This window comes from Ochotona curzoniae, unplaced genomic scaffold (genome assembly GCF_017591425.1).
Source record: "Ochotona curzoniae isolate NIBS_2020 unplaced genomic scaffold, NIBS_Ocur_1.0 contig_2723, whole genome shotgun sequence".
NCBI lineage: Eukaryota > Metazoa > Chordata > Mammalia > Lagomorpha > Ochotonidae > Ochotona > Ochotona curzoniae.
In genome coordinates this window covers 14,045,728-14,066,146 of record NW_024465573.1, presented here as the reverse complement: position 1 = coordinate 14,066,146, position 20,419 = coordinate 14,045,728, and the positions used below count along the sequence as shown (strand labels likewise).

Sequence of the window (20,419 nt, the reverse complement as noted above, 5' to 3'; positions counted from 1 at the left end):
AGAATAATGCATTTTCCTTTTTCCAGCCAACAGAGAAAGAAAAGAAATAGCATCAATTAAAAAACAATTATGGCAAGTACCATTGTATTTTCCAATAGTATACTCAAAAGTGATTCTAGTATATCTGGACAACAACATTTTTATTCTACATTTCTGGAAAATATTCTATGTAGTGTTATATTAGCAAAATGTAGAACTTAATATCGCTTCCTCAGATAGAGGAATACTTAAATTCATTAATGCCATCGTTCCTCATATTTAGCACCTGTAAAAATAGGATTCAGTCTATGATTTATGGGATAAAATGTCATTTTATAGTTTAATTGGTAGTATTTTTTCTCTTAGTGGTATAGAAAATAACACTTTAACTAGACAATGGGTGGGGGTAAAGATTTGACCCATGGAAGCCTCGGTAGAGACAGAGTTGGCTGAAACAAAAGGATACAAGGATACAAGTTGTTTTCAACTTTGATGAAAATCTTGTTGAAACATAGAGGCCAAGGTGAGGCTGCATGGGATGAGGAACTAGCTTGGTCTCCAAGTGTCTATCATTGAGGAAGCTTTCCTTTGATAGACATTTCTGAGCAGAGTGGAGGTCAAACCATGTCCCAAATGATCTTTACCTATGTATAAAGTTGCTTTCTTAATTCTTTCTCAAGTTACCAAAAATGTGTAAGTAGAGCATAGAGGAAGAGTGAAGAGGAGATGAGTTTAAAAATCTAGGAAATATTCATAATTGATTTCACTTATTGGAATCTTTACCTAAAATTCTCATGTCAATTTGTTTTGAAATATCTATATTGTCCGTGTAAAGATTCATTTCATATTTTGGTAGCATTTTCAATTGTGAAATACTCCCTTATTATTTGTTGTCAATAAAGCAACATCTATTTTCTTAATGTTTACTTAATCCTGATGTTTAAAGATCCCTGTTTAACTTGTTTTGATTTCTTCTCATTAAATTAATTGAAAGCTAGTGACTCAAGATACCTATATTACTGGAATTTAAATACATCAATTATTTTCGTGGACCTTAATACACCAACTGCATGATAGTGAAAAGTATTTCTCTTTTTGAAAAGTCAGACATTTCTAATTAGAACAGCTTATATTTATGATGCTAACATACAGTCAATAATTCAATACTTTATTTCTCCTTCTTTTAGCTACTTTTTCAATAAACCAAGTGTTACTAGTGAAGTAGTAGGTGAGCTGCATTCCTACTCTACAATTTAGAGTCTAATTTCCATTTGTCAAATCACTGAATAAAATATTAATACTAAATGATTCTTTGAGAGTTTGGATGGACTATATACTTTACTATTGAGAAAGTTAATCGTTGTGACTGTATACATGTGTTGTAGTAACAAAGAAGAAGTTGACTATGAATGTAAGTGGGTTAATTTCTAAACCTAAATATTTTTTTTTTTTACTGTGAATCTGTCTTTAGGAAAAGAACATGCAGAAACACACCGCATAGTATTTAGAATTATCAGGAAATTGTTGAAGAATTTGAGCCTTCAAACTAACCTGGGGGAAATGTCACATCCTTGCTGCATAAATGCACCCAGGGAAAACCAGAGGCTGTTGAAGATGCCAAACTCATTGGGAGGCTGGTCGCTGGGTCCTTCCTTCCCATCCTCCGGCTCCTCTGTATGCCACTCATAGGGGCTGAACCTACTAACCAGGAACAACACCACGCTGACACCAATGTAGGCAAAGACTATGCACATCCATATCTCGTAGGCCAGAGGATCCAAGAAGGAAAACACGCCTGGTTTGGATTTTTGAGGCTTTTTGATCATGATAGAAATGCCCAAACTCATGAAAGGCTTTGAAAAGTCAATGACCTCCTCTCGTACCAAAGTGATCGTCAGAGGGGCAATAGCAATCTCTGCTTTCTATAAGAGAAAAGACACAGGGCAACACAAAGGTTAATGCATTTCATAAAGCAATTAACACTGGAGGGATGCATTCAAACCTGCATGCATTAGTTCAACATTTGGGGGCAGTGTTAACAGTGAATAAGGCCAATGAAAGGTCAAAGATGAAGAGTAATTTTTTAAAGTATTGCTTAAATTATACAAATTATTTTTATTGCTGCTAATAATTACATAAATGGAAGAGGGAAAGAAAGTAGATAAGCAAAAATAATTTGAACTGTATTAGTCTTTCAGAATCTGAGACAGTGCAGAAAAGGAGACAATCATTTTTCCATATGACTGAATTATTAGATTTCTTGGCCAGGAATGCTGTTGTGTTGCAGTTTTTTTCTATTCCATTTGAAATGTTGCCACTGATTCATTATGTGGCTATCTCTTAATATTATGAATTGCAAATTGGAAATCATCCTTGTATATTGCTTTTCAGTTGTGTTTGCATGATAAAAAAAAAGCCCGTTGTTTGACAACTGTTTCCAATTTCAATCACACACACATCAATCTGAAAACTGGCATTTATTTCCTATTATTCATATACTTTGATCTACTTTCAATTTCTAAAAGAAAGAGCGGTCAGCTCAACTGGTGAGACAGTTTTGAAACGCAGACTGATTGATGAATGAGTTTGATAACAATAATGATTAACCGAGAACTTGATGGGGACTTTTTGTTGCTGTGCTAAATATTAGTGATGTAAGTTTCTTTTTTTTTTTTATGCTGCTTTTTCCCGTATTGCTGTCTCACTATCTGAACAATTCTCCTGAAATAAAACATGGCCAGAAGACTTGCAAAGGAGTAGGTGTGGATTGACGGAGGTGTGGTGGGATGCGTGGACATTCTACAGGGTGATACATCACAAATATCCTACTGAATAAGTCAGATGAGCTAAACTGGCAAAAACGATTGATGACTCAATTATCCTTTCTTAACATGAATACTAACTAGTGTTTTCTGAAGGAAATGAACCATTGTACAGGCTGAAAATTGCTAATCTAGAAAGCTCTAAAATCTGATATTCTGTGTACCCAGACACAAAGGCGTAAGTCGGAAGACCCACACCTGACCTCATGAGGTGTGATGTCGTCAAAAGCCATTAATGTACACAACTTTTTGTCATCTGTAAAGTTTCAAAAATGTTTATTAAATTTCCTTCAGATTCCATGCATATAGAGTACACGGAATGTAAAGAAACTTTATGTTCAGATTTGCGTGCCATCCACAAATATCTTTTTATGTATGCGCAAATACTACAAAATATGAAAAAAAAACCCAAAATGTGAAACACTTCTGCCTCCCAGCATTTTGGGTGAGTGTTCCTTGATTTGTAGCTGTAATAGCTGCTAATGTTACACCTCAAATGTTCTTACTGTGTTAAAAGTTCAAAATATCAGCCGAAGAATATGTGTTTTAGGGACTGCTTTTCCTTGTAATCAAGAGCCCATGTAAAAGTGTGGATGATTTCTATGGTAAAATATATTTCCCATTTTAAAATTGCATTTTCCCTCTCATCTGGGGTCACCCAAGCAATCGGAAGTTCTTTGCTATGGATATGAAACTAACTGATTGCTTTGTAATGTCAGACAATTTCTCTTTTCTGCTGAGGGTTTTCCCCTTGTTCTGTGCTGTGAGAATGTTCATTGCTTCACGGTCTGAAAAGCAGAATGCAGGGGGATGAGATTATGGTCGTGCAGCTCTGGCTGGGAGAGTGATTTCTCTGCGGCCTTAGCCTATGTTCTGAAATTTATCTTTCCTTTTTTTTTTTTCTGGAGATAGATGCCTCTCCGTGTAATCTTTCATTTCAAAGGGGTCTTGTGAGGATTATTTTGACTGGATATGCTTTGAAGTTGAAATATGAATAGGCTTTCAGGAAATTTGAGAATACACTTCAACCGTATGCTCCTTTTACTGGTTACGGGATGAATAGAACTTAGTGTCAACTGTAGGATCGGTTTCTGGACTTTTGAAATAACAAATCATCAGTAGCATTTGATAACTGTCAGTTTGCTTTTGACACTTCACAGTGGCAATGGAAGACAGCGACCTTGGCCTTGTTCATTCAGGCAGGAACATTTATGTTGTTCTTGCCCTTGGCTATTAATCTGCATCCTCAATATCTGCTCCACTCAAGGGAAGGGCATGGTGCACTTCATGTAAGATCTGTTTTAGGACAAATGACAGATTTTGTTTTTCTCTGTGTCTGTTAGGCTTTGAAAGGTGGAACTGAATGTGGTTTGAATTTATTGTGCTCAACAGAGTGATAAGGATCTTTTGATAGAAGTTAAGTGTAGGCAGTGTTTCTTCAATTACTTAACAGCTATTTATGAGACAGTATATATAAGAGGACTGGACAAATAATGAGAAACTTTATACTGTTGCAAGAATATTTTTCCTAGAATAACAGCATTAAGCTTAAAAAAGACAGTCACCACATATGTTGAAGTCACTTTTTCTTTCTTTTCTTTTTAAAAGGAACAGTATATCCTAATTTTTAATCTCCTTTTTTATTTTGAAGATTCAAAGTGTCAGTTCACGTCTGAACACTGAAAATGCTTCTTTGGTGCAAATTTAAAAAACCCTAAAAGACATTTAAAAGTTGGTATGTGTCCATGTGAAAAGAAATTATAAGGTTTATATAGGTAAATTTTTTAATAAGTGGATTTGCTTACCCCATAAACAAGTTCTCCTACCATCCCATTCCAGATTTTTGTGTCTGCATCTCTTGCTCCATATTTTCCATCAGGGACAATGGCAATTTTATACTTGATACCAATATGTTTTGCAATTTCAGATGCCAAATCTACACAGTATCCTTCATACTTGTCATTTCCTTCAAACATTTCATGATTTTTCTTGTACATAACATATGGGGATTCCTATAAGGAGAGAAGTAGAACTGTAAAGGTGAAATTATATAACAATCACAAATCTTTATGTAACTTTTTAATTTCAAACTTTAACAAGAGGAGTTTAATATTGGCACAAATCAATTTTGTGTGGCAAGATATCAATCATAGACAGGAAAATGTATAAAGATGCTGAGAAGTATATTATATTTACATATGATAATAAAAGTCAAATCTTAAAAATAATCTTCTATTATTATTCCATACCTGACATTGTGATCGTAATAGGGAAAATGTTCCTTACTATATTTTTTTGAGAAGTGTGACTTGCTTTTTTAAAAAACAATAACAGCATTGTTTCCCAAACACCTATTGAAATGAAAAACTATTTATCAATCACCTTCATTTAACAAAAAATTCATTCGAGGTAATCAATGTGAATATTCTGCTTCTTGTGCAGCCATATTTAGTAGTACATTCCATTAGGAAAAGGGGTTTACAATTTGTCTTAATTCTCTGGTGTTTAGCAAATTGTTCTCTCAGACCAGGCATCTTCTATATAATTATTCACAAGAAATAAATTAACAGTTTAACTTTTCTATAAAGCTAATTATATGTCTTAAATGTGATTTACAAATGTTGTCTAATACTTTAATAGGACTTATTGAATTATTCATTTTAATTATAAAATACATCCCTAATGGACTCATAATATTTCTCCACTTGTGATAACTGTTCACTTTAGCTGATATTCCCATTTATTTTTCTAAAAAATGCTGGGCAAAAAAATAGCATGAAGAATTTTATGAAAATCCTTATAAAATGAAGAAGTTGGCCCATAGTTAATGTATCTCCAACAGGTGTGAGCAGAGACACGTTAGCAACAAAGAGCTCACTCTTGTGACTTCTAACACCATCAATCGAAAGATGGGTCTGGTGAAGATGTAACACAGAGAGTCGGCTGGTCATGCTTTGGGTTTTCCGAACATTATTAGACAAGGGGTGACTTGCTTTGGTCACTGCCTTACCAGGATGATGTGTTTCCATTTCTAAAACTGTAAGTTCAATAAAGTCTTCATGTAATATTGTCTCTGAAGAATCTTTATTTTCCCAGGCAATTTGTAATTGGGAAAGTTGAATTTGTTCTTTCTTGAAAAACCATTTTTATTATTTTCTTTGATACAGTTTTGAAAAGTATAGGGATTTTTTCCATTCCCTTCCCTCCCTCTCTCCCCACTGGATTAGGAGGTAATTTACTTTGTACAACATGGAGGTCTACATTAATTCTGATTTTGGTTGTAAGTACATGTAAATATGGAAACTCATATTAAAAACTCAATAAAAATGTAGATTATGTGATATTTTCTAATGCAGATGGCCTCAATAATTCTAAAGTATGAAACTGGTCAGGAATTCTCCTTGTACTAATTTCTTCAAACCAGCTTAGGATGACATGGCCAAGTAACTCAGAGGTCTCTGACATAGTTGAATTTTATGAATATTCTAAAAGTGGAAGTGGGCCCCTAAAATTTTTATTCAAGTACAAAATTTAGACAGTAGTTACCACTGCTTTAAAACAGAGAAAAAATATTTGTTAACTATCATTGGCTAATAATGTTGAAAGTAAGTTCTAAAGTGTCTTGAATATATGAACACCTATGAGTTTTTGCTCTCAGATATAAATATTACCACAAAGCTTGCATGCAGAAGTGTCTCTAGGTAGTGAGTACTTGTTTAGATAGTTAGGAGTCATATGTTTTTCTACTTAAGAAAAGCACATCTATTAACTACCCCCTGTATACCAGGCAGCTTTCTGAAAACTAAATCTAAAAAAAATTACTATATGCCCCTTGTCCTCTTAGGAAAAAAAAATTACATTATATCCTGCATAATAAGTGCGAAGGACCATAAATAGTTGAAAACAAGAGTAAAATCTAAGATGAAGAACAATAAGAGCTTTGACTTATTTAGTGCACACACTTTGAGGCACAAGGCTAAGTTTTTTTTTCTTTTTTAAAAATTTTACCCTTTCATTTACTTTTCACATTAAAATGGTGAGGTAGGCTTTTCCAGTTTTGCAAACGAAAAAAATTGAAATACAGACAAGTTAAACAAATCGGTTCATGTCACAGAGGTCCCAGGTGGCAGACATGGGGGCTGGGCCTACATGCGGGTCTATCTGGGCATTTTTGGAGCTGTTATTGCCTACCAACATTGGTGAATCACCAAGATTTTTGGGGGACAAGATGCCATAAACACATTTTCATATATTTAGTGAACTGATATCTTCATTTTATTTTAGAAAACAATGTTGAGAGAACTTTTCCAATTATCCTCACACTGTTGTGTACATAGAGAGCACGTGATAAACATACAGAGGTTTGTGTTTTTAGTGTTTTTATATGATAATATAAGTGACCATATACTAGGATTTCTAATTTGGTCTTCAAAAGCAAAGTAAATATAAGTCAATATTAGGCCATCTCTTTTGAGGCAGGATTGTGTATGTGAGTAAAACATTTTTGTTTTTTCCGTTTTCCTCTTGGGCAGCCAGGACTCATCATTTCTTTGTTTTTCTCTCAAGCATACCAGTAAAGACTAGAAACACATTCAGCTAACTGGAAATGTTGATTAGAAATTGAAATTGGCTTTTTACACAACCAGGGGCATAAGCAGTTACCAGGATCTCAGGATAAGTGGTGCATGGTGCCCGAAATAATGAGGTGATCACACTGGGTGAGGCAGGAAGAAGAGCAGAGAGGTTAGGCCCTTCCAGAACAAAGACTCCATGGTGGCTGGGCTCTAGCTACCCGATTCTTTTGAGCGTGTCTCATTTTGCTTTTCTTTCACGTCAACCTCCAAAGAGTAGCAAATCCTCAACAATCTCCTAACTTCCCCATTTTGCTCCAATCTAATAAACTGTCCTCGCAGTAACTGTGTTTTATTAGGACATTCTGGAGAAATTGAATAAAAACTTTGGGGGCTATTTTGTGTGAAGAAACTGCCTAACGTTTTCAATGTATTAAAGATGAATTCCAGGAAATCGTTTATGGAAGATCAAGTGTGATTTGGGAGATGTCTTTTAAAACAGGCTGTGGGAGTCCCAGTTGCTCAATTGTGTCAAACATGGAAGAATCAGAGTTCACAGAACTCTACTGCCTCAACAGAATAGCTTCCATTTGTATTATTAACCACTGTGCTCCGAGAAGCAGTGATTCCTTTCTTAGAAATTATAGGTTTATTAAGACAATCTCCATAATGTTCCACATCTGCTTTGCTACTTCAGGGAAGAAATTATTCTCCGTCTAAAGCAGCCACATCAGGTTTTGCTTAGAAAAAGGTTTGTGTAAATTAAGATGGTTTTTAATTAATAAAGTATAGTTTTCCCTCTAAGAAACTTGTTCTTTCTTTATTGTTTATGTTCAATAAAAGTGAAGTTACTGAAACTAGGGGTTAATGCAAAAGGCCTAAAGATTCTAAAACATCAAAAATACGATAATGGCAAATACTATTGCAAGCAACTGAAATCAAATTAATATGATAAACTATTGCTTTCTGTATATATTTTGCTTCTTCCCTAAAGAACCCTATAGCTAGTTTATTCTAAATTCATAAAGGTGCAAATTAAATGTTATTATTTGATTATAAAAATGAGTAAATTTAGTAGAGGCAGAGTTTTTGAGTTTGGCTCAAAAAATTATTTAAAGGCTAGCTGTGCTCTAAGCCTTTCCGTGGGAAGTGCAGGTGGAAGGGATGATAAATAATGAGTATGAGAAAGAAAATGAATACACTGGATATTTTATGTGTATGCACATGTGTACAGGTATATATGTATTTAGAGGTACATGTGTGCTATATATGTACACATGCATTTTATGTGTATGCACACAGCTACGTATAATGTGTGTAAAATTTTACAGCTAAAAACAAAATCTCACTAAAAGCTATAAAAATCAATCTCTGGGATGCTCAAGTCTAATAAATAAAACTGCTTTTATATTTGTAAAGTAATTTCAATACTCGAGTGAATACATTTGGCTTTTTGAAACATTTTCATAAAGAATTGTTGCAAGTGGAAAGAAGTACTGTGTTAGCTGAATAATGCATCAGTGGCATAACTGAAACTCAGTTGTAAAGCTTTGAGAAAAAGGGGCTTGTTTGAAATATCTCCTTTTGCAAAGAATGCAATGACCAAAGGATGCAATGAGGTTACAAAGAAAACTGCCCTGCTTTCCCTCCTCCCCACCCTCTGTTGTTAGCCCTTTTCCCTTAGTGCTACAGCTACCAAAACTTCACAGTAGATTTGGCTTTCTTGGGTGGTTTACAGGAATCATTCCTCAGAATGCCAAAAGTTCACTCAGTATGCTGAGTGCCTCTGGATATGAACTACTTTGTAAACATTTTAGTTAATAAGATAACAAGGTAATTTATTTTTCATTTAGCTTTAGCTATATTATTCACATAGCATAAATTCATCATTCAAATAAAGCTTACATTTTACCATATTCTTGTAAGAAAAATGTCAACATTATAGAGAGCTAATGTCGTTGTATTTAAGAGCAGAGAGCATATAATCGTTAATTCCTTTTCTTATCTGTTTTCTCTCACTATAGCACAAATCCCTGTTTTGTTCCCTGACATTCCCCAAGGCCTATAACTGTGCCTAGCAAATTGCAGACGCTCAATAAATATTTATGAATGGATAACTGAATTTCTCAATCAATTTTATTTAATACAGAATATATCATTACAATGTAGCAACATATAAGTATCAGCGTACACAAAGGAAAGACAAATTGACCAGTAACACCATATCATTTTCTATCAAAATGAATGATTCACAGTGCTCACGCCCAGCTTTTGTTTTCTGAATCTCAATATATGCATTGCAGATATAACAATGTTTAACCAACTCCGTCTGTATCCGGAGTTCTCAGTTGAATTTCAGTGATTATTACATGCAGATGCCAATATGCAATTCATTTACAAGGAATTATATTTCTTTCAAAAATGAATGAGGTGGTAGAAATGTCATAGGTTCTGGGCTCCTATTTTCAACAAAAGCAAACACAAAGAACATTTCCAGGAAAAGGATTCTACTATGTCATTTGAATAGTTGATTAATTATCCAATAAATATCTGTTGCAAATACCAGTGGTGTTATTTATTCACATTTTTATACAAAAAGACAAATACTAGTATCACACGATTTTGATAGCAAAATTATTAATGGCATAACTGTCAAACAAGAGATAATTTTACAGAATATTTTTCAAATATATAATGTATGGAGGAAACAGTTGGATTTTTCAGTCCTTTTTTTTTTTGCTTATTATTTGATAGCATGCTTACGGAAAACTAGCCATGCTTGCAGAATTAATTTAGCATTTTAATTTTATGAGTTATATCTCCAGCTTCCTCAATCACAGTGATAGGGAAATCTGCACATTATACCTACAAAGTACATGAATACACTTCATTTCACAAACAGGCAATATTTAAAAAAAAATACTTAAGGAAAATAATGGAATTATATAATTCAGAAAACCAGCACACAAATTCAAAGATATCTGCTTTTAGAAAATCTACTAGTGGAAATAGCAGTGATAGAATTCCATCCTTTATGTACAACGGCCTAATTTCAAGAAAAGGGGATTGTTATCTCATGCTTTCTAAAAGATTTGTTTTTCAAAATTTCTTTTCTTGAGAAAGATGAGAATTAAGTCTTCGTTTTTTCTAGTTTCTCAGAAAAGTCACATATTAAATTTTTTTTTGGTAGTCCAGAGTTGATCATCCGAGAAGAATCCCACAGAAAAATAAGCTTAAATTTACTACACTGGAGAACAAGACTGGAGCCTTAGTTAGGAATGGTCGAACAGCGTGGAACTCTTTTCTTTCTTGATCAATTTCTTAAAATAGGATTCTTCATCAGAGGCTGAAAAGAGGAGGACTGTACTGAAGTATGACTTTCCATTACTGTGTCTTTTTTTTTTTTAAGGAAAAGAAATAATATGTATATATATATATATCTATATATATTGATTTTCAAGTACCATGCAAATATTACACAATTTAGTAAGAAGGTTTACACAAAACTGTTGTTGGTTGGTTTGCATTCTAAACGCATAAACTTCCCATCAAGGCTTGTCTGATTACACGAGATTGCTAAATGTTTATGTAGCACGGATAGAACCAACGGCAACATACTTAAGCTGTCCCCTGCATTTTCAGGTTTTGATTTCAATGTCACTTTCCAGAAAAACTCGATATTACTAATGTTATGTAAGCTGAAAGCTAAAATTTCGTATAATAGTTCCATGTTATTTAGAGTTAGGGTTTCCATAAATAATTAAAAATATGTTTTGCCTGGAGAGAGAGTGAGCTGAGGACGTGTAACTTTAAATTAGGTGGAAAAGGTCACCGATTGTTGATCTCCTTTGAATTGACTCTAGAATTGACTCTAAAGGGCAGATATGGCTTCAAAAGAGAAAGATATATAAGGTTTTCTATTATTCATAAGATAATTTCATGAAAACCTCTGAAAAAGCAGCCTTAAAATCCAGATTATTTTTCATTTTATGATGTGACCAAATGAAGCATTTGTACTTTCCCTGATTCCTCAAATTCTAATCAATCATACTGTGGTTTTTCTCATGGGTCAATGAGAAAAATAATCGCTGTGAAAAATCCTTTTCACATTAAAAAAAACTATATATAAAATGAAACTAATTTCTAAAGTACTTGTTTAGAAAGAATATGCTCAAGACCTTCACATTTACATTTCCACTATTATAAACAGACAATGCAAATCATGATCCATATTTAAACCCTCCCCAAATTATATACACTATCAACAACTGTTACATTGGTATTTCAAAAACATAGTAACAACAGTCATATGGTGTTTACTACTGGATATTTTTATGTAATTGTTGACCTTTTGCATGTTTTTTTTTTCCTTTGGGGTCCCAGCATTTCATACATTTCCAACTAGAGTTTGACAGTCTGATTTTATTTAACATCTGAGCAATTTTTTTCCCAAGAACAATAATAATGCAAAAAAAGGGCAATACAAATGAAAGTACTGAAGTACTCAAAGCTCAAGACAGCCCTACTCAAGGCTTCATAGACTTTGGTGTATCAGAGAGCCCAGGGCAGACTCCCTGGTCATAAGAGCTGATGCATTAAAACTGCCAGTGGACAAAGCGATATACCATAACACAGACACCGCAACTTACCATAATTGTGGTTACAACCACCGTTCTGTTCTCAATAGCTGCTGTGTCATTTCCCAAGGTGGGTACATCTTGAATCAGGACTAATTTATCCATATCATTCCAGTAACCAACCTGCCAAATAGAGAAAATATTTGAAAATATATTTTAGGAACTATTCTTTTTGGAACAAAGGGGTACAATTAAATAGGTGATCAAAAAAATTTTAAGAAAATTAAAAAAAAAAGTGAATGTTTGCCTAACTGATAATGAACCCATTTTGCAGGTGTTAACGGTGTTTGTTTGTTATATATTGGGCAACTTACAATTTGTAAACACAAAGTAGTCAAGACATTGTAAATTATGTTCATCCTCCCTGTACTGAGGTGGATTGGTATTGCATGAATTGAACTCTGATTTTATCAATAAACTGTAGGCCATGTGGTCATGGGAATTTATAGCCAGATTTACAAAATGAATTCACACACAGGCTATTTTCAGGGGGTAAAAAAGCCTTTTTTTTTTTTTTTTAAGAAGCAGAGAAATAGTTTTGGTTTGATTTAAACTAATGAGATAATAAACTTAGTATTTCTGAAATGCTAACTATATTAGGAATTAATACCAATAAATAATATACCCTTAGTCAAAGTTATACTCACATTTTTAATTTTAAAAAATCATTATGTTCTTTGTTCATTTGGAAGTCAACTATTTTTCCATAAGTGAAATAATTAACTATTTTAAAAGTTAGTAAACCAAAATGGAATTTTAACAGATATTTAGAATCCTCTGGTCCATGAAGAGCATTAAGTAAAAACTACATATTGAGTGCTTGCCACGGGGCAGATACTATTTTTGGTGCTCTTCATTATACATAGAGAGAATGTACAGACTGGAGCTGGCATTAACCATTATTTAGAAATGAGGACCAATTTTGGAAATTTAAAAAGTTGACACAAGGCTGTTTGTTAATGAGGCCAAAATTTAGAACTCTGGTTAAGGTGATCCTCAGTTTGTATACTACCACAAAGCGGAGCTCACTTGATGCTGTGAAATGGTCTCCTTGAGTTTGTTGATACAGGTGTTGGCTAACTGATATCTCCCATGACATGTGATTTGCTCAACAATCTGTATTCACTTCTTGTTCTAATACATTTTTAGGCTTTTTTTTCCTTCTCTAAGTCTTTAGTTACCATGTCAGTGTTTATTAAAATAAATATTAGCATTTTAGAGATAAAAGCTGTATCTATTCACAAGTACTACATATGTGAGTCAATAACCAAACAGATGCATAGAGGAAATCTTCATGAATGCCAGTTACTGTACTTCTTGGCTTGATGAAAAATTATTGTCTATATAAATGTAAGTTATATCCAATTCTGCATGTGAATCCTTTTCTGATAATTATTTGAAATGTAGTATGAAAAAAGTTAATTTAAAAACAAGTATAATTGTGGGATCCACCGAGTTCCCAATTCCTAAATGTTACTTCCTTTAACTCTTTCCTGTCCATGTGACAGCTATAAGAAAAATGAATTAACCATTAATTAACTCCATAGTGTACTGCCTACTTGCAGATCTCAACAGTCTCTTTTGGGAAAGATGTTTTTTCCTTATTAATGAGTCCCATGATAGAAAAAAAATCACATCACAAATCTGGGACTGCTAAAGCCTTGACATTTTGTTTTTAAGCTCTGGGTTCACAATGATCTCTTCACACAAATGCTCAAAAGATAAGATTCAACAGTGCCAACAAATTAAAATAGTAACATTGTGTCTATAGGCAATTCTGGCAAAAAAAAAAAAAAAAGCACCATGCTTTGTGAATGTGGGACCAATTAATGTTGGATTTCACATGGGCCATGGATTTTTTTGGGAAGTGAAATCATACAGATCACTTGTTCCTAAAAGGAGTTCTACAGATGGATCTACAATCTCCTATGAGATGAGGTCTACCTCTCCTTCACAACTTAGAGTTCCCTAGAACATTTTCCATTCATTTAATCAGTGAAATGGAGTTCTCTTAGAGGCACAAGGTGGATGAAGAATAATTTTGTAATGTGACAGCATAAATATGGAAGTATTTCAGTTCTTAAACTGGGGGCTGGCATTGTGCTGTGGTATTAAAGCACTGCTAATACCTGTGTGCCATATGTCAGCGCCAGTTACATACTGCTTCTGACTCAGTTTTACCTTAACAAAACTGGGAAGGCAGTAGAAAATGACCCAAAGACTCGGCCCCTGCTACCCATGTGGGAGACCATGATGGATGTTTTGCCTCCGTCTTTGGCCTGGCCCAGACCTGGCTGTTGGCAGCCTTTTGTGAAACCAACCAATGTGTTTTTTCTCTCTCTTTCTCTCTCTCAATCTCTCTCTCTCTCTCTCTCTCTGTCTCTCTCTCTCTCTCTCCTCTCACGGGAGCTACAGGGATTTCCTCTTTGATTGTGGCTCAACTTTGTTCTAGTTGAACATGGCTGACTATGTGACCTCGTTATCCCTGAGCCTTTGTTCTAGAAGGTGAGACAAAACATACTTATTTTCAGTGTATCATGAAGATTAAACAAAAATGCACATCAGTTTTCCATGATGGTCTCTGGCACCTAACCTGCACTCAGGGACCACATTTTTACAGAGAAGGTGGCTTGAAACCATACAAGTCCCATCCTGGAGCATTCCCCGTAAGAGCCCCGTGGGTCACAGGAATAATGAAAAGATCCCGGTGAACCAAGGAGCCAGGACTTCAGAAACATCCCGTGGCATGCGCGTAATGAGACTGGCAATCAGTCCTCCTGTTGCAAAAGTCAGACAAACTGGCGGGCTGACTCTGATGTATTTCCAGTTAGCTTCCTTGCTGGTGAGGGTTTAATTTATAAGAACGATTGCCCAATTCTCAGACATATCTCCTGGTCTCACCAGCACGGTGTTTTTTCACAGTGGCTCATTTTTAGGTTTCACATTCCTGACAGAATGCCCAAGTTGATCATTACCACAGGAAAATGAGGACAGACGAACCGGCATGCTTTTGCACTTCATATTTCTTTCAAGATTCTTACGTGAATGTCAGTTGGTGCAAACACATTGTCTTCATCATTCTGCCTACTTACTCTAAAACTTTCTCTTTGGATACCTATTCTTGTTACCATCGAGGTTCAATAGGCCATGAAAAATTCATTGCTGTATATAGCTCACTTTATTTTACTGCTGAGTGCCATAAGCCTCCTTGTCCATTATTCTTTGTTTTACACTGAGGCATTTCACTTTATGGACCTAAACATTTTGTAAAATATGGGATTGCCTCCTGTATTTTCAAAAGTTCCGGCTTCAACAGCTCATTTTCCAGGTCTGATGTGATGCAGGAAGCTGGGTCTGTTTTACCTCTGCCTGCCCATCAGTCAACGTTTTCTTGAGCCCACAGGGTAGTCTGTGTGCTCTGCACCTCGCAGAACAACTTGATTAAATTGGCCTCTTTTTTTTTTTCTTCCGATTCTGGCTATGTTTGCTAGAGCAAATGAAGTGGCTGTTAACATGGAACCCTCTGTCTGAATTTCTCTTTTGAGGAAATGTGTTTATTCTTTTGCATTGGGTAGTTTCCTTAGAGACTGGGTTCTTCAGATGTCATCCAGCTCTTGCCCAACCGAGGCTGGGTCAGTTAAGGAAAAGGTTCTATCTGTGATATTGACTGTCAGTCTGAACAAAAGGAGATGGCCCAAAAGGCTGAAAAGATGAAGAAGACTTTCCTGGAAGCCACAAAAGTATCCTTCTTGTGAGGATACCAAGCACCTGTACAGATAGACTGAAGCAATGCAGGGAAAGCTTTGTTGCCATTTTCCGTAGAAGACCTTAGCTGTGCTGACTCCAGGTAACGGTGCTGTTGCCTTTTCTATTTCTACCTTTTCAAACTCTGTCTTTATGGCTAACTTTATTGGTTTATTTTCTAATGACCCATTTATTGTATTGCAAAGGCAGAGTTATGCATATACACTCACACATAGAAAGAGAGAGACAGAGACAGAGAGAGAGAAGAAGAAAGAGGAGGAGGAGGAGGAGAGAGAGAGAGAGAGGTCTTTCTGCCGGTTCATTTCCCAGATAGACACTATGGATGGGGCTGGGTTAGGCTGCTACCAGGAGCCAGGACATTTTTGGTTCTCCCATATGGATGTAGGGATCCAAGCACTTTCTGACAAGCTCTGCTGCTGTCCCAGGTGCACAGCAGACAACTGGATCAGATGTGGAGCAGCTGGGATTTGAAAACCTTCCCATGATGGAATGCCAAGTGCTGCGGGTGGCCGGTTACACCACTGTACTGGCCCCATGGCTAACTTCCAACCTCACCTCCTTTGTGCAGCCTTCGTTGCTAATTTCCTCCATTCAGATGCAATCTCTTCCACACGCCTTAGAAATTCTATCATTCTCTTCTATCAATCTTTGTTTGATCAGCCTTTAAAATGCTAAATTCAAACTAACAAACAGAAACTTTTTTGTCTCAGTATCTTTGTGGCTCACCTTTCTAGGTCCTGTGCTCTTCAGTTCAAATACATCCATTGTGTAGTTGACTCTGCGTCCATAATGGTCAAATTGAACATTCCCTGTCAATCCTTGAATTCGAACCTGTTTGAAAAACAAAACTCATAAATAGAAATTCCTACATCATTTAGTACACATCTAGTACACCTAGTACACATCTAGTACAGAAGGATATGTAGCTGATTCACTGAAATTCCATTTGGGTTTTTGAGTTAGTGGACTAGAATCTGAAAAATGAACATTAAAGACAAAAACAGCTACTCTGTTGTGGACGATAAATATGTATATGTGTTTCTTATAGTTTCCGTTTTAGCTAACAGTTCATATTCAATATTGAAGCATAACTTTAAAGGAATGAAAAATGACACGTTCACAATTACTTCCAGTGTCATATGTGTATCTGCATGATGATGGGCCATTTCTTATCCTTGCTAATGTTACAATTAAAATATAAGAAGCTAAGAAATGTCAACACACGCTTGAAAATAAGTAAATATATTTCTTTCCAAATTAACTTTAAGCTCACTTTTTCTATGTTTATGTTTTAGGTGAGGGCTTTTGAGAGAACACTTAAGAATAAAAGTTTATATAGATATTTATGAATCACTTGAAAAACAGCGTAACTTCAAAAGACAAAAGTAAAATGATTGCTTAATCTAAGACTACAAAGATGTAGTCTTTGCATTTGTCTTTGGCTGTATTTGCCAAAAAGTTCTAGATTATACTTGTGTTTCCTGAATCCCTGCTGATTAGCAAGGCCTTTGTGTTTCTGATGTGAGTATTAAACAGATGTGGAAAATGTCATTATGAATCCACAGCATTTAATTGTTAATTTAAAATCTTCCCAAAGCAAATTTCCCCTTGTAGTATCCAAGGTCCTCTAGTAACCCAAATGATCACAATGTCCTTGGTAACAGTGTGACGATGAGTGAGAAAAACTGCTTTGTTCTAATCCACCAGGAGTTGAGTTTGCTTATTACTTTAGTGTAACTCAGTTTATCTTGACTATTCATTTAATCAAAGGCAAATGTAAGGGCTGAAGCTGTATTCTCCCTAGAAATATCTCAAAATAACGGTGGCTTAACATACTGAGTAGCAATTGAAATACTTACTTATGTTCAGATTAGTCTGCTTTGTTGTATATTCCACTGAAACAAAACTATGAAAATAACATGAATCTAAATAAAAGCATGAGTTACCTGTTTGAGTGTCCTTTCCATGTCAATTCCCTGGCCCCACGGAGCCGCAGGATTTGCCAGGCAGTCTCCAGCATTTCCTCTCCTTGAAATATCAATTTTCTGCTTTCTAAGGTTTCGGAAAGTCTCAGCCATTACAAGGACTCCATCATAAGTCAGAGCGGAGGTGTACTGACCAAATGAAAGAAATGGTAAATGCTGAAATCTTATCGAATATCAGGAATAAGTTGGATCTATGTGGATTTATGACATAAAGCACTCTTTTGTATGAAAGTCATTTAAATTATTGATACTCTTCTGAATGCAAAGACTGAATATTGCCATCCTTGTCATAAAAGGAAAAAACAATCTAGAACATAGAAAGCCCAGAATAGCTTTGTATCTGTTGCGACAAGCGAGGTCTTTCTGTTTATATACCAACATGTGGCATATAAAAAAGTTCAGTGTATTGTTATCAGTCCACCTTATGCCATACTGTTGTGGTTGAGTCCCTAGAATGCTGCCTGACTGTTATATAAAGTTTACTTGACATTTAATATTTGCTGACTTGAAGTGTCTATCCTTGTTCAGCCTCAAGAAAGAATGAGAGATCATTTATTGTTGTTTAGAAACACAATACCAGAATTATTATTTCCTTATTCTGCAGTTGAGCAGACACCCATCACTGTACTAACCAGAAGTGAATATTGTGAAGCCCATTAAAAAGGAGAAATAAAGTTAAGAATATCTGTTTTCTGATGGTTACTCTCGGCTCCTTTTAAGAAAATCGAGCTATCTAGAAGGTTTTTTTTTTTTCAGTTTAGGAGAGAAAGTGAGGGAAGAATGGGATGCAAATGTACTTGCTTTAGCTGAAAGTAAAAGAATAAGATCACATTAGGTAAAAATGTTTTTAGAGGATTAGTAATATGGAAGACAGGGCACCCTTTTCTTAAAACATTCTAATGCAGCAGCCAGCCACTAATCATAGCAAAAGCTACATTATGTCTTGCAGGAATACCAGTCGGTCAATTCCATATGTGCATGACATTCACTATCGTGCCAGGGTTTTTTTTTTTGATGCTGTGGAACAATAGAGGATAATATTGATTTTCTGATCAAACAATTAAAAAGAATCATTTCAAATTCAAACTCTGGAAAACAGACACAAGTAACATGATCAGTGGGCACCGAGGCCAACATTCCAGGGAACATGAACACAAAACATGAACCAAACAAGGAATACCATGTGAATTCTCATAAAGAACCTTTTAATAGAAGAGGAGTTGACTAAAGGGTTCACTCTGGAAGGATGTAAAGAAAGGATGCAAATGAAGAACTTTCTGTGTTTCTCTAGGACATGGTAAAATTGTCCTATGGATAGGCAGACCTGTCACTATGAGAATGGAGTAGCTGGAGGAAGCAGTTTGTTTAGCAAGACACTACAGCCAAAGCAAGCATGTCCTCTCCTACCTGACCTGATTCTTCACTGAATAGAGAAAGCCACAATGTTATTTCTTGTAAAACAAGAAAATAAAAATTGTAATGAAAAAGGAATTTCTCAAAGATGCGTCTGTGTTTCAGGATCAAGAGATGAAAAGGAACACTACTTTTTTTTTTTTCCTGTAGGGAGAAAGGAGCTGAAAAAAAATGCGAGAAGCAAATGTGTTTGCTATGCTTTATAATCTATCCAATTTTATAAAACAAGTGAACTAGAAAAAGAACAGATACCGTGAGAGTGGTTCAGAGGAAGGGAAACACTCAGCCAGAACAGCCGAGGCTCAGGATTTGACACATCCTAGAGCAGACGGGTTGAAAGAAATGGTACTTAAATGGATTCAATCTGTTCAAAGGATTTAATCATTTTCCACGTGTGTTATTGTGTTACACTTCAGAAAACAATATTTATGAGCACACAGCTTGAACAGAGCACCTAGGAGATTCCTACTCAATAAACATTTCAATTGGGGGCAGGGAAAGCAGTCTGAGATTAGTGCCTGATGTGGCCAGTGATCAGGATGTAGAATGAATTCTGCTTACCAAGTTGTAGAGAATGAGATGGAGTCAGGCAGGATCATAGTGGAAAGAGCGAGGCTTCACAGAAGAAAGAACTGGGATGAAATTTTACTTCTTACAGATTTGTGGGAAAGTGCGCACATTCTCTTTCTGGTGGATCACGAAGCACAAGGGTCAGAGGCTCTTAAAGGGTGTACTAGACCCAGAGACCATAAGAAAGGGATCAGAAGGTTCCCTCTCCTGAGGAGTTCACAGAAATAGTCACTGAAGAAATAACTCTGCTTGATGAGAATTACCCAATCAAATTTAGGCTGAACATTCCTAACTCAAAAATCCAAACTACTCTGCTACTTTGAGGGGAAAATTCCATAGCTTGAAACTCATTTCATAAACAAAATCATTCAAAGTATTGTGTAAAATTACCTTCAGCCTGGAGGAAGCATAAACAGGTTTTATGCTTAGGAGTGACTCCCAAGACATGTATATGCAAATGCTGAAAAGTATGAGATCTGAAACACTTCTGATCCTAAACACTCCAGAGAGCTGATATCTGAGTTGTGGTGCAGAGGGTATGAATAAGGAGGAATCATGCTCACCATGGGAATAAGACAGAAGGTGGAATTCTAGATAGTGTCCTCAAAGGAATTTGCACAGGTAGATGCGAAGGTGGAAGGGTGGGGGGTTGGAGGTAATAGTGCAGAGACTGATAA

The 20,419-nt window shown here is 35.5% G+C and overlaps 1 protein-coding gene across 3 annotated transcripts in view; it reads right to left on the bottom strand.

Annotated features, from left to right (window-relative positions):
- The window catches only part of GRIA4 (glutamate ionotropic receptor AMPA type subunit 4), a 307,867-nt gene that overhangs the window by 45,083 nt on the left and 242,365 nt on the right, over positions 1-20,419 (bottom strand). For 2 of the 3 annotated variants that reach the window (XM_040977238.1, XM_040977237.1), the window contains 5 exons: positions 17,721-17,888; positions 16,501-16,605; positions 12,022-12,132; positions 4,607-4,813; positions 1,531-1,901 (listed from right to left, as the gene is read on the bottom strand). In XM_040977238.1, coding sequence (XP_040833172.1) covers positions 1,531-1,901; positions 4,607-4,813; positions 12,022-12,132; positions 16,501-16,605; positions 17,721-17,888 — 962 coding nt within the window. Of the gene's footprint in view, positions 1-1,530; positions 1,902-4,606; positions 4,814-9,552; positions 10,719-12,021; positions 12,133-16,500; positions 16,606-17,720; positions 17,889-20,419 lie in introns of those variants that run through there. The other variant, XM_040977239.1, reaches the window with a different exon arrangement.